The sequence below is a fragment of the Copadichromis virginalis genome, linkage group LG11, assembly GCF_057382275.1.
Source record: "Copadichromis virginalis isolate Kocher_CV1m ecotype Utaka linkage group LG11, C_Virginalis_male_GT1.1, whole genome shotgun sequence".
Classification (NCBI taxonomy): domain Eukaryota; kingdom Metazoa; phylum Chordata; class Actinopteri; order Cichliformes; family Cichlidae; genus Copadichromis; species Copadichromis virginalis.
Window position 1 is genome coordinate 30,433,813 of NC_140628.1, and position 15,027 is coordinate 30,448,839.

The following is a 15,027-nucleotide window of genomic DNA, read 5'->3' on the forward strand; positions in this document are numbered from 1 at the left end:
TGGAGATCGTGACACTTATCGGCGCATACATCGCGCTGTTGACAGCTTTACTTTTGGCAGCTGAACGCATACTACGGAGGACGACGTCGTGGGTGTACGGCCCTCGGGAGAAGGGCCCGTATCAGCAGCTGTTTTTAACGCAGGAAAAGTAGCCGTCGTCTGACAGAATTCCAACTCTCCGACAGCCTAGCTAGTCAGCTAGCTAATTAGGGTTGCTTTCCCGACATTAGCTTTGCTGTAGATACGAATTTATGACGTCTCTTTTAATGATCAGATATCGGTAGGGATTCATTTGGACTCCGTGACCCCGCTGTGATGATATCCTGACAGCTCCTCAAACCACTGTCCCCCCCCCCCCACCCCACACTCGAGCCTGGCTAGTGAGTTAACTTGGCTAACTAGCAGGTTTTCACTGCCACAGCGCCGCGTTGAGCAGCCAGCAGCTTTCGCCGTGGCAGTGAAATCCGATTGGATACGTTGACCGAGTGCAAACGGCGGTTTGTGGAGACTCTGAAGACCCTCGGCCGGCGAAGTGACCGTGCCGGAGGCCCCCCCCCTCCTTTGACAGGACACAGAGAGACCAGGACCCTCGGCCACTCAGCGCTGCAGAGGCGGTGCACAGCCGAAGGAGACACCGGATTGAACGGAGGAAGAGTCCCAAACGTTTGACAACTGTGATCCGGGAAGTGAACCGGGCATTGACCTCATGAATGGAAATCGGAACTACAGGTAATTTATTCTGTCCTTACTGATTCGTTTGGTGCTTCACGGTAGTCGTAGGAGTCGCGTTTCCTGAGAAACGTAATATTATTAGCTAGCGTCGGTGAAATGAAACATCGGGATGTGGGGCTTTCTTCAGCCGAAGGCGTTTAACCGTAACCAGGGAGTTTTTCTTTTTGTCCGCCCTGCAGTTAATTTGCCTAAACATGCGTCACAGTTGAAATGGTTTCATTGAAAATCGCCAGTCATACCAGGCTGTATTCACAGGTTAAATACTGACCTGTCCATAACACAGCTCTGCCGGGTGATGAGGAGAGATCTCAGCGCAAACTCATCAGTCAGATGTGGGGACAGCTGCTGAAGATGAGTCTCTGCATTATAGAAGACTTCAAATCCAGTGTGGCTTGTGGCAGAGGGTGAACTCTGGCCTGGCCTTCCACCCCCCGGTCTTGGTCAACAACTGACCCCAAACTGACCTCGGCATATTTTAGGAGCGGCATCCTCTTCCTGCATCTACGATCTAAAAGATGTGCTTTGTCATGCCCCATATTTGTGTATACTAAAACATTTTTAACCTTTCCTAATGAGGGAGTTGCCAAACTTCAGTTATGGCTGTTGAGCCAGAGATAATTGTTTTAAATTGGCCTTAAAGACTAGAAAACTGTGTTATAACACATTTTTATCTGTGACCTTATGTAACATTGCACACTTTTGAATGTCACCGGAGATGCATGCTGTCACCTGGCTGCATCCAGGCTCTTTCTCTTGGTCTTAGTGGCAGTTAAACTGTCTGAACCACCTGGCCTTTGTCTCATCTGTAACGGAAGCTTTCCACTTATGTGACCATAAACTGAATGCTAGGTACTCTTGATCAGCCACTGACACATGATACAGCAGTTGGTTCACTGCCCACCTCCTCCTCTTCAGAGGAGATCCCTCTCTGCTGCCTAATGTCTCATTATCATCTCAGCTCCTCTCAGGTGGGATACTTCCCAGCATTGCTAGTAGAAGGGACCACAAGGTGTTTTCCTAGTAACCGAGCACCTACAGTAGAGTAAAACGTGTATGCACAGTGTGCCCTTTGAACTAGAATAAACTTGGCGTGTTCTCACAGGCCAAATGACTAGCTTGTTATCTCCCAGTTAAACAGGATGTTTAATCTGCCTCTTCCCCAAAAGAAGAAAAGTTAGCCGATTTGCAATTTCATGCAGAGCATACTGCTAGCCAGCCTAACATTAAGTGCATTAAAGAGCGTGCTTCATGCTTTCACTTTGGAAAGCATTAATGCATTAATACAAACAAATAAACAGAGGTAGTTTTAATGTGCAGGTTTGAGGCTTCAGGGTATTAATATTATTGGTTCACAATCCCATATCACTGACGGCTGCAGTCAGCTCTGTCTGGGTGAATAATTGAAAGAGGGTCTTCCGTCAGTCAGTTAGTCAGTGGCTTGGAGAGTGGTGTGAAAATGCGAATGGATTGCCTGCTGAATTAGAAACTGACAGCGACTCTTCTCTCCAGAACTGGTCTGAGCAGCAGCTTATGTGGTAAGGAAATCATGGCTCTGGGGAGCTTAGCACCAAGGGTGTAATGAGTAGAAGGCTTTTGAGTTTTAAATAAATCAAATCCATTTTGATGTGTTAACTCCACAGCGTGTCCCCAAACACTTTCTCACTTGTTATTGAAGTAATATTACATTATGGCTGAGTTTTTAAGCCAGAACTAGTGATAATGTTCAAATCACGGGCACAGTTATATAGGACTCGTATTTAAAGTAATCTGTATTCTTTTGACACGCAGAACGCAGAGATTTGAAGGTTTCAGTGGCACTGGGGGTGTGACACATCTGAAACCGAGACATCAAACCGCAACACCAACATCTTCCCGTACTATGATATCCTTGTGGAGCTGTTAATACCTAGCTCAGATGTTTCACAGATTATATTTAAAATGCATCAGTATGATGGAGGTTTTTCTTGTGTGGCGCTATACAAGAGAGCCTTTAAATAAGCGGTGGGTATTTTGGGAAATACGTTGCTTTAGTGCTGTGATTTGTTGTGCACCCTCTTGTTTGTTCTCCAGTCATCAATCTCTCACGTAACTGTTGGCACAGAAGGAAATAATCACATCAAACACATTGCTTTGCACCTAAATTTTGCTCGCAGCAAATTGAAAATAGCAGTTCAGTCTGCTTCAAATGGGATTAATATATTAAAAAAACAACAACAAAATCCGCAAATATGACACCTGTCACTTCCAGCCGTCATCTTTCTTCTCATGCTTAATGCTAGATCAACTTCTATGAAGGTAGCATTAACCTGATCTCAGTAATTTCCACTGTGTTGCTGATTTTTAACAACATTATGTAGTGTGTAGTAGTATCCTTGTCAGGAGGGATGCTGAAAGAAGGAAAAAGGGTGTGGAAGAGTGAGGTGAAAGTCAAGATGAAAAGAGGAAGACCACAACGACAGCTCATGTGGTGAAAGAGGGTGAGGGGGAGATGTAGGCAGATGATCCGCTCTGGTGTCCCGTAAAGGGAACAGCTGAGAAAAAGGCTGTCCAGCTGTTTGGTCTGTTTACCTGCATTAGCCAGTGTGATCCAACTTGACGGTTCCCCAGATTTATTCTGACCCTTCTCTAGAGAAAGAAATATTAATTAATCTTATGAAGTACATGGACCGGTTGTTATATAGCCCTTTTTTCTTTTTTTTCTACTGGAGCACTCAGAACAACATACCTCATTCACCCATTCACACTCGGGATCAGGTCAGTATCTTGTCCAAGGATACTTAGGCACGCAGACTGGAGCAGCCAGGGATTGAACCACCAACCTTCCAATTAGTGGATGACTTCTCGACCTCCTGAGCTACATGCCAGAATTTGCACAGTAAACTCATCAATTTGTGGAATTCGGTGCCAGCTGCATCAGAAATTTAAAAAGCAACTCTCTGGCTATAAACTTGGAAATGTTGACGCTCTCAAATAGATCTCCAAAGCCTACGTTAGTTTCTCTGTGAGATTAAAACATTTGTTTGCAAATAAACATAACCTGCTTCTGACTGTAAAACATTTTATGAGGAAATGCAGAAAACTCTGAATCTTTCTAACCTTTGTATTATTATAAAAGTAATGGCCTTTATTGTGTAGGGGCTGATCAGGCTCAGCGGAGTGCATTAACGACGCCCATTCAGGAAAACCCCTCATATGAAGGTGTTACAGCTCGAGGAGAGCAAAATGATTAAGTCTGTCATTCTGAAAATCCTAAAGACTTGTTGCTCATAGGGCTGCTCGCTTATGGGGGGAAATTATCTCAAGAAGAAACTTGCGTTCAATGAAATGAATTACCTTTAAGTCAAGTGAAAAACTAAAGAAATAGATCTTCGTGGACTGAAGTAATCCTGCCACAAAAATAGCAGATAGTCTTTATGAAAAGGTCAAAACTACAGGGGGGGAAAGATGTGCTGAATAGGAAATCAAGAGAGTTACTGCCCTGCAAAATAGAGCATGGTAATGGGTTTATCTTGGTTTTCTCACTTTAATAACTGCAAAAGTAGAGTTTGAAATTAAAGATTGAACAGCTTTAGTGGAAACAACTGTATATATATATAAACATACTGGGCATATTGAAAGATTTACTGGAAGACAATGAGACGGCACGTACAGTACAGCAGGGGGGGCTCCCCCACCTTCCAGCTGACACACTACACCGAGTAAGCAGGTGGGATTTGAGCTGGCTGGAGATGAGTCAGCTTCACATGAAAGGCATCCTTGGAAGTGGGTTTTACTGTCCATTAACACATTAATGGGACATGAACTAGTTTAATGAAGAACGACTCTGGAAAATGAGTGTTTGTTTGTCGCACCACCGTCTTGCTTTTGTTCTCTTCGTTTCGTTCCCCACTTGTTTTTCTCACACTCGTGCGTTCGTTTCCCGCTCTTTTTCTTTTCTTTTTTCTTTAAGTTCACACAGTTACCACCCCCATTCCCTCCCGGGTTACTGCTTCTGTATCCTTCTCTGTGCCCCAGTGGGAAACTCTGCCTTCCCTGTCATTCTCCTTGTACGTTGATTCTCTGTGGATTTTCAGCAGACAGTGGGGTCGGCTTTGAGGGAGGGCTTAGTACTTGATTTGCAGTCTCTCCTCATAATGCTCAGTTCATTCAAGCAGCCTGCTGACAATAGGCAGTCCCCGTCTAAAACCCCAGCCACCCATAATGTTAACATTGGTATATTGTTGCTGGTTTCTATGGAGAATGCAATTTAGCATTGCTTTTTAGTTGTTTTGTAGGGATTTTTTTTTTTCTGTTGTTGTTGTTGTTGTTGTTGTTGTTGTTGTTGTTTTATTGACCAAAGCTTCCTAAAAACATCTTTCTTTATTTTAAACAGAATATAATCTCTTAATGTAATATGGAAATGGTAAGTGTTGGCTGTTGTTGGAACATTTTAACGGAGTTGAGCGTCGCCACCGCTGCTGTCTTGGTTACAGAAAATAGATGCGACGAGGAGGCTTAGATCTGACTGTTAAAAGATTTATAAAATAGGTTTAATTTGACTGAGACCATAAACTCAGGAGGAAAATGTTTAGAGGTCAATGCAAATGACTTTTTTTCCATGTGCTTCTACAGGACAGAAGGTCTTTTTGTAGCCATAGCTGTTTCCATCTGGTGGCATTCAGATAAAACACTGGTTTAAGGCACTTCTGCTTCATTTTTGCGACCCGGAAGCTAGGTCTGTTTTTGGTCTGTTCATTCCTCAACTGAGGAGAATAAAGGTTGCTGTACTCTTGCCTTTTATTGTTGCGTTTCCCAAAATAAAATCTGATAAATAAGCTATCAGAACCATTTTAACATCATCCCTTAAATGCTGTGGTCCTCTTATTTTCATTGAAAAAGTGTTAGTCATGTGTTGCAGTAGTATACTGGGCGGCAACTCTGTATGACACATGTTTTGGGCTTGCAGCTAGTGGGTGTGCATTTTGTGAAAAGCTAGAGGTCTGTGATGTGTCACCTTGCCCTCTTTTCCACCTCCACCTTCCCCCTTCCCCCCCCCCCTTCCTGAGATCTGTTTTTGGGGGGAGCTCTAAGGGTCTCATTTTTCTTTGGGGGGGTGATATGGAGAGGAAGAAGGGGGCGGGTGGTGACTGAGATAGGGAAATGTGTCTGTGTGCTTTGTTTTTGAGCTCACTGGAGAAAAAACAGAAGTATATTGGTTAATCAGTTCCAGCAGACTATCTTCATTATTATTCCATTCGGCATTGACAAGACAGCTGTCAATAGGCAGTCACGTAAGGTAGAGGTGCATTTGTTTGGAAAAGAGGAGGTTGATTTAAATGCTTCTCAGGTGATGTAATGACAGAATAATTCAGCAGAACCAGAGGGAGTCATTTAAGAGGCCAGTGATTCCCTTCATTTCTACCTTCTGCTGATATGTTAGAGGACTACATCAATTTTTCAGTACGATCAGAAGTCAGTCATTTCTGATTGTTGGCCTTTGGCCTCAGACATGTATTTAGTAGATCTAAAACGTTAAGCTGAAGACTTTAAACAGCCATTTTGAACTCTCTTTGTATAAATGTGGGAAATTAGACTAAAGGAAAAGCGTACATGGCCAGAGGCTAAACGATACGTTGATGCTTATTTCATTTGTCTCGGTTGTATCAAGGTGTTAACTGTGTAAATAATTCAAAACCTTTAGCTCTAATTATATTAACTATTATTTATTAAAGTCCAGTTTTAAAACAAACTTTTAATGTAAGCCGGTTCTTATTAACACTTTAACACAACATCAAGTGTTGCTCTGTTTCGGTTGTAGTTAAGCTATTAGATTGCTCCATCCACTTTTCCACTCAGCCTGGACTAGTAAAACGGAAAGCCCCATTTAGCCTGCCTGAATAAATTCTCCCGGTCATTTTAACACAGCTAGGACTTTTTGTGTGTAAGTACACACATCTATCTACATATGAATAAATGTATGTATAAAATATGCGTAAGCTGAGTCAGTAAGACGGCCTAATGCCAGTGAGTCAGAAGAATTTTCTCATAATAAATGATTCCTGAGGGGTGAGGGGTACTTTACCCTGACCTCTTCTTGGAACAAAACCAGTTGTTACAGTTTTGAAGGTACATTTTTAATTGTTGCTTAATAATTTTGGGCCTTCGTGTTTATGTATTGATTTTTTTAGTTTTCCCCCTCTCTTTCAGTTTCATAGTTGGTGAATGTTATCAGTCTGTGACCTTTCTGAACACCAGCCAGGCCAGTTTGGCACGGAAACTCTTTCTCTGCACATACTTGGTATGCAAATTATGTAGTTTGGTATTTTCTTGCTGATTTTTCTTGGAAAAAATGCGTCACGTAGATGGCAGCATATGTTACCCTAAAACCTGTACATCTTGATATTCTGGAGGGAAACCTTCAGTCTTGGCATTCACGTGGACGTTACTTTGGCACATAACACCCAACTAAACACTGTTGCACACTCTTACCAACAAGGCATTGGCACCCACTCTCCCTTCAAATTCTCGAGATCCCAATTTAATTGAGTTTCCCCGAGTTTAGCTTGAACAAACTTGAGCTACATCCACCAACAATGTCCCAGCCACCACAGAATACAGTATCTCTTGAGGTCAAAGCTGTTTTGAAGATACAAGAGGAACCGTTACTATGTTAGGGAAGTGGCTTAAACGCGGTTGGTTGGTGTACATTGTTCAGCGTTAATTGTGAATTCACAGTTATCCACGTGAACCTCCTGATCTCCTTGTCTTTCTTTGTTGAGCTTTCAGGCACAGGGAGAAAATTCAGGCTCCACAAAGAAATGCCTGGAGATCTGGTAGAGCAGGTCATTCACTGATCAGGCGGTTGGTGGTTCAATCCCTGGCTTACTTGCCCTTCTAGTTTGCAATTCAAAGTGTTCTTGGGTAAGATACGCAATACCCAGTGCATCCACTGAAGTGTGAGCACGTTCTTGATGGTTACATTTTATTTTTATTTATTTATTTTTTAAGAGCACTGTATTTATGTGTGAATTGATGAACATAACATGTATTGGCTTTAATGCTTGGAGTAGAAAAGTGCTATGTAAGTGCTGGTCTATTTAGCCTTTTACTCTGACTTCCAAAACATGCATGGTAGCTTATTCTAAATTAGTTGTCAGCTTGAATGCAAGGTGGATTGAGCACTTAAGTTTAGTGTGAATCTCTGCGAAAAGGCAAAATGTGGCTTGTAGTGTAACCTGCTTTGAGTGGTCAGATTAGAAAAGCTCTGGATAAACTCCAGTCGCTTCATTTTATTCCTCCACACAGTCAGGCTCGTAAACTGTGCGCTGATAATGAACTGGATGGTCTCATTCCTCTTTTACCTGGAAGATTTTGCGTCCGTGATTTCCAGAAAAAAACCCTCAGATTTTATTACTGACTGTTTGCAGAGGAAGTGATGTGTCTGGAGTATATTTGTGTATGGTTTGTTCTTTGCAAGTTTGAATTTTAATCTGCATTTGTGAATGCGAGGGTGTACCTTGCCTTTCACCTGTGACAGCTTGAATAGGCTCCAGCACTCCAATGATCCTGAATTGGATAAGCAGAAGAAGATGGATGGATTGAGTGATTTTAAAAAAAAAAAAAAAAAAAAAAAAAAAAAAGTTGGTAGTAATGATTAGAGCAGGGCGATATGGCCAAAAATATTTATCACGATATACATTTGAAAATTTGCGATAACGATATAACTGACGATATAATTGATGCGAGACAAAATACTCCACATTACTAGCGCAAAAAGACAACCTTCCATTAATTTTCACTTAAACAAGAAGCTGGTTTTTATGTACATTAAAGCTTTATAAAAATGTAACAGTGCAAATGCAAATTCCTTGCTGAAAGTTTAACCAAAAGGCATTTCCAGTAGAAATGGGCTGACATATCCTGAGCATAACCATATATAATATCCACTGAAGTTAAAAAGAGGTGCTTTGCAACATTAAACTGTAGTGTGCAGTACGTATTTTTTGGACCATAAGGCACATTGAGCTAAACAAAGCAGTTAGATAAATCAAACTTTATTAAACTCATTCTTCTTGCTTCCTCCACTTCTGTACCATTGATTCATTGATGTTGAATTCTCTGGCAGCTGCTCTATTCCCATGTTGTTGCAGTATATTAATGACTAGCCTTGTATTGTGGATGGATTATCTCAGTTGTTCTCCTGACTGACGTTTGGTCCGTTTACAGCATCCTGCCATGCGATTGCATTTGTCTCTAACCATGAGGAACCTTAGTGTTCATCCTCCAGCTTCACTGTTTATGTTATGCTAACATAGCTGTGTCGCTAGCGATCACGTAGCACATCATTATATACCAGCTAGCCCAACTTCAGTAACCCTACAAACGTCACTGCTGTTTAGTTTCCTGCCTTCATTTATGTTGGAAGTGATAGCAGAGCTGTACGTTTGATTTTTTTCAGAAATCTCTCAGTCAGAACATGCAATATCATGCTTAGGTAACTAGCGAAACTAGCGAGCTAACTTCCGCTAGCTTCCTGCTAACTTCTAACTCCGTTAAATGTAATAAATTTTGTTTTCATGGATGCCTGGAAGTTAAACTGAATTGTTACACCTGGTAAAGCAGCAATGCTGATCGTTTTATTAAAGATGAAAGAATTTAGACAGTTAACTCTCAGTGATGCTGCAGTGTTTGTTTGACCTGAAGTGTACTGAATTTAGGACCCAGATTACTCCCAGATTTAAGAGCATCTTAGTCCGACAAATACAACAATAACGACGGCCGCTTTGTTGTGTATCTGACGGACAAACACCAAACCAGTTCCACATCACTGAAGTTGCACCATTTTTACAAACCAATTCTGGTTCATCTGTTTCACTCAACAATCGGCCATGTGCGTATGAAAACAAAGGCACTGCGCATGCGCGTTTTACTCATATTCTATCGCGATATTTCATTTTCCTATCGTTGCCTAACATTATACCGGTATTACCGTGAACGGTATAATATGGCCCAGCCCTAGTAATGATTGAAATCCATTGCATTCTTGTAATAATTACTTTAATTAATAAATTACTTTAACATCCACTCTTTAGCTCACGTTCTGCTTCAGTTTGTTCTCGTGTCTGATCAGGGACTCGTCAGCCTGTCAGTATGTGGCATCTTGTTGGTGTCTATCCGTGGTAGAGAGTGGCAGCGACTCCCTTGGGTGCCAAATGCAACACTCTTGAGATTGATGAGGGTGGAAGAAGAAGGGAGGAGTCTGGCTGTGAATGGTGTGCATCAATCCTTGCTGTCAGTCTTTCTGCGTATGTCTGAGTGTGTGTGTTTGTGTGTGTGTGTGTGTTTCTAGGATCTGGGTGTTGGGACTGACGCCATTGTGCCTGGCCACGGAGCACTCTCCCTGTTCCCACAGCGCTGGCCTCTCCGGATTAGAAACACAACAGCTGTATTGTGTGTGTGTGTGTGTGTGTGTGTGTTGGTGTGTGGACATGTGCACTCGTTAGTAGCGTGGACGTTTGTGTACTGGGGGATGTGGCTGAGGGAGTTAGCAAGGACTGGATGTCAGCCGAGCTTCTCACCAGCTAGTTATTCTGGCTCTGAGCCCACTGTGTACAGTGTGACTGTGTGGTGTTGCAAAGCAGCGGAGTGAAATGAGTTCACATTGCTGAGATGTTTCTTGAAAATATTCATACTCTAAGAAAGGCATCTCAATTATTGGTTTGTGATATAATGTTTACTTGTATCTTATTCCATGTGCACCACTGCAGAGCAGTGTGGCACTGATGGCTCAGTAGGGTTGTTTACAATTAATAAAACCAAATATCTTCACTTGTCTTTGCCAAAGGTTTTCTAGTAATACAAAGAAGCCACTAAGGCATCTAATTTAATATCAATGACTGCGTGTGGATTCTTATTTATTTCATCATGATGTGACGATGTAAAAGGAGGCGGAAGTGCTTTTGCGTGAGCTGAGTTGGGAACAAATTAAACACGTTCAGAGAAATGCTCACTGTAATCTTTAATAAGCTCTTAAATAGGTCTAAATTCAGAGGAAATGGAACCAAAAAAACCAGGTTTAATCTTGATTAGTCGATCTGTGTTAATTGGAAGATTAGCTTAAGTTGTAGCAACATTTCACATAAGCCAATTTTACACATGAACCCCACATAATGTTGGCAGAATCGGTTTAAGCAATCGTCCTGTTTTCTTCACTCTCATGTAAAACAAACATGGAAATTGTCACTGTGACCAAGATTCAGTGTTCGACGTGACTACACATTACAAGTGCCACATAGTGCTAAAGTGAAGATGTTAAAGAAGTATGAATGAGAAACTGTTAAAACTATTTAAAACATGATAATGATAAACGATAAAGACGTCTGAATGCAGCGTGCTTTACATGCAAGAGATGAATTGTGTTGCAGAATGTCTGGTGTGCAAAGAAATGAAAAATAAAGCAAATGTTCTCTGAAAGCTTAAACTGTCAAGATTCACAGCTGTCTTTGGAACTTATTATATTTAAACATGGTGTAAATTGTGGATGACACATTTGTTAATGTTAATCTTTCAAAACAATATTTAAAAACTTATGTCATTGAAGAAATCTGCTATCAGTGAAACTACGGTAGATTAATTCAGGTTCTGAATTTTTCAAGCACAGAAAAAATGGAAATGGTCATTTGTCATTGAGCCTGTTGCTAACAGAAAATGCTACTTCGATGTGGGACGGACTGTCATTTGTTAGGTGTTTGGTTTTCACTTTGAAAAGCCTTGTATTACTTTTTACCCTCCCAGCCGTTGCAGGCTGATGGGGTATTGGCGTCACTGTGCTGGGTGGGCAAGCGACGTGGCCACTGAAGTTTGTGACTGTGATAACTTGAACAAGGTGATGCGGCAGTTTCAAATTGATACTATGGGTATATCTATTAGGATGTTGAGAGGTAGCACTGGTGGCCACTAGTATTTCTCTTAAATGTGGAGATGCCTAACATCTCAGCCCTGTCTCTGGCCCCTCATCCCAAATAGGTCGCAGCGAATGGCTGCTACTCCGTGAGCCTGGTTCAGCCAGAGGTTTCTCTCTGCTAAAAGGCAGTTGTTGTTTTTTTTTCTTGCCACTGTCGCCAAGTGCTTGCTCATAGGGGGTCATCTTGGGGTTTTCACTTTATCATTGTAACGTCTTTACCTTACGATATAAGTGCCTTGAGGCAACGATTGTGATTTGCCGCTACATAAATAAAATTGTATTATGGAGCTTTGTAAGATTTGGCAACATTTTAGAACCTCTTAAATGGCAGTCCATCCATTTTCTTCTGTTTGTCTAATTCAGGGTTGCAGTTGGGCCGGAGCCTATGCCTGTCATAGGGCAAGAGGTAGATTGGTGACCTGTCCAGGTTATAATCTGTCACTCTCACATTCACACCTAGAGCCAATTTAGTGTTGCTAAGAATAACCTGACATGTATGACTGTGGGAGGAAGCCATAGTACCCACAGAGAACCCTCGCAGAAGCACGGCGAAACTCTGCACACAAAGGCTCCAGTTGATTTGAATCCAGGTTTGTTACCCAGACGAAGCCATGATAGCGAGAAAAAATACAAATAAATCCAGTCTTTAGCACACTCATTGTCTTAAATAACTGCCCTAAAATTAAAACAAATAACTGATCCCAGGGCTTAAAAACCTTTTTTTTTTTTTCTCAACCAAAAAAATTAAATACATGAATGAACGTAGATTATTATTTTTTTGACTTTTTGCCCTCTTTTACTTTGCACATTACAGCCTGGGGGAAAACATACTTATAGATTACATCTACTCTCTTCTGTTTAAGACGTCCTTCCTGTAATTACCTAAAAGTGCACAGTGCACAAATACACATGCAGCGTGGTATTTTTCAACTTGCGGAGGTTTCCTCGAACGCTTACAGATGCTGAGTCTACAAAGACTTGGTAACCGTTTTGATGTACACGTCTGTGGTTCAGATTTCACTGTTTGTAAAGGCAAACTGTAACAGGCGCTCCGCCAGCAGTCGAAGACTTTAATGCTCTCTGCATATTTTGATTATCATTTCGTGTTTTTTCCTCTATAGATGTTACTGTAAATTAGTGTATCACGCTTGCGTGTTGTGGGTTGTACAGCTTCCCACACACCTAGCAAGCCCCAAGTGTCCCCAAGGTTTGATTGTCAAGGTCTGAGTCATCGTATAAAAATATCAGTACTTAGTTGTCATGAACGTCTTGCTGAGAGTTACCTCTAAATCTTTTATACTGGTACTGTGGTTTTTAAATTTTTTTTTTTATAACAAAGCGTGAGATTTGTACTGCTCTCACGGTCACTCCACCACCATCTTCAGTTAAACTTTCCTCTCAGGCCTTCTTGTTCCTGCTTTTGTCGATAACTCCGTTTGTTATGTCTGTCTGTGGAGGGAACTGAGATGCAGCTTTCAGGAGAGAAAGATGCAGGGAGAGATACTTGGCCTGTTGCTGAATGATCGGGGTCAGGGTGGCTATTTGGAAAATGCTGTAAAAACACATCTGTGTGCCATGCTTGGTAAATTTTCAGCATCACAGCATGGTGCCTGCCATGCGCGTAATGTTGTGAGGTCCCATCTATGTTCACAGCAAGCAGTAATCGCTGCAAATGCATACTTTGGCAGGTTTTATTCATCTGCAGAAATCTAAGTAGATTATATAAAAGGAAAAAATCTTTTGGTTTCTTTTTGCTGTGCACAAGAAGTTTGGGGCTTAAGGAAACTTAAGTTTTTTGAATTGTTTCTGTGGAGATTTTCACTTTGCATGCACCATTACATGATCTCAAAACATTTGCAAAAGTGACAGACTCGCCCATAATCGCGATTCACAGGAAGCTAAAGAATGCAGAGGCCGTCTAGCCAAATACCACAGTGATGGGACCGGTGTTTTGATTACAGCGGCACAACTTGTTTCGATGCCACGACGGCATGACTGCAGGAGGCAGGTTGATGGGACGTTTAGCTTCAAAGAACTAAACGTTTGTTTCAGGAAGACGTGACATTTGTGCGAAATGCCAGAAATGGTAACTAATTGTGTAACGTGGGAAATATAAGGCCCTTCTTTCAGCATGCCGGTGCAAAACCACAGCTACAAATTACTGTACATCCGTGTGTGGTTTTCATATCGAAACAAAAGTAAGTGGTAGGGGTGTGTGTCTGTGTGTGCAATGCCACAGCTTGTTGCTCTGTGGTATGCCTTTTTTTTGTTTTTGTTTCTTCGTTTCTTTTTTCTTTCTTTTTTCTTTTATTCACTGCAAGACCCCATCATTGCTCCTGTAATTCACTCACTGCATAATCCAGGAACAGGATGCTCAAGTATGTGTTTCTGTGCCTGTGGTGGCTCTGTGACTCACACTGAATGGAAGTCAGAGGTAGATGAAAGCTAGAAAAAGCCAACTCTGCCTACTATAATCCTACCACTCCCTGCCACCCCTCTAATACTTCCCAACCTCACTGGGACCGTAACAAAAAAGAAGCGTTCTTATTAATGAAGAGCTTCTGGAAGTTTGTATCAAGGACTGGAATTTGTGGAATTGGCACACACCTTTTCTTGCTTTCATTCAGACTGATCAGCATGTCTTCCTCCTCTTTTCTGTTTCGCCTGTGTGTCTCAAATCAGGCTTACCTCACAAGTTTCACTAAGGGGCCCAAGGGAATTACCATTACAAAGTACGTGTGCACATAGTTTTGTGTGGGAGAGACGACCACGACAGGAATTCCAGACTTCTCTTTTTCAGCATTTTACCCCAGCAGCGATTTCAAACAAGTGGCCTTTACCCTCCATCAACCCTGTTAGCCTTCACTCCAGAGCCCACCAGGGGAGCAACTGAAAAATTGAGCAGGGCAGAGAGCACCAGCTTCCAAAGCCCGACTGTAAATAAACAAGCTCACGTTGTCTGCTGATTCGTCACAGAAGGTTTCTGTTTCTGTTGTGGAGAGGTTTTTATGAACTTCCCTTCAGCTGGGCCCTCAACCCCAGTATCACCCACAGATGTCAGAAATGTGCAATGAATCACAAACGTAATATGACTCATGTTTCAGTGACACATTGGGGGCAGAGCCCCAGGCATTGAAAACTGAAAAAAGTGGTTGTGAAGAGGCATGCATAAAGCGAGTCTCTCTGGAGTTTTTGTGTAAAAGTGTCTCTTGTATAACAATATCCTAGTGAACTGTGGCATTATAAGTTGAATCCAAACAGTGCATTGGCACATCAGCATAATCGTTTGGGCCGTGTGAAGGCAAGCCTCAGCAGAGCCAGAAATAGCCCTGACATGAGCGTGGTGCATTAAG

General features: G+C 41.9%; 1 protein-coding gene across 2 annotated transcripts in view; it reads left to right on the forward strand.

Moving 5' to 3' along the window:
• The first annotated feature begins 328 nt into the window (after positions 1 to 328).
• Positions 329 to 15,027, forward strand: part of ago3a (argonaute RISC catalytic component 3a) — a 32,491-nt gene continuing 17,792 nt past the window's right edge. For both annotated transcript variants that reach the window (XM_085471936.1, XM_085471937.1), the window contains exon 1: positions 329 to 729. In XM_085471936.1, coding sequence (XP_085328062.1) covers positions 711 to 729 — 19 coding nt within the window. In that variant the 5' untranslated portion in view covers positions 329 to 710. The remainder of the gene's footprint in view (positions 730 to 15,027) is intronic.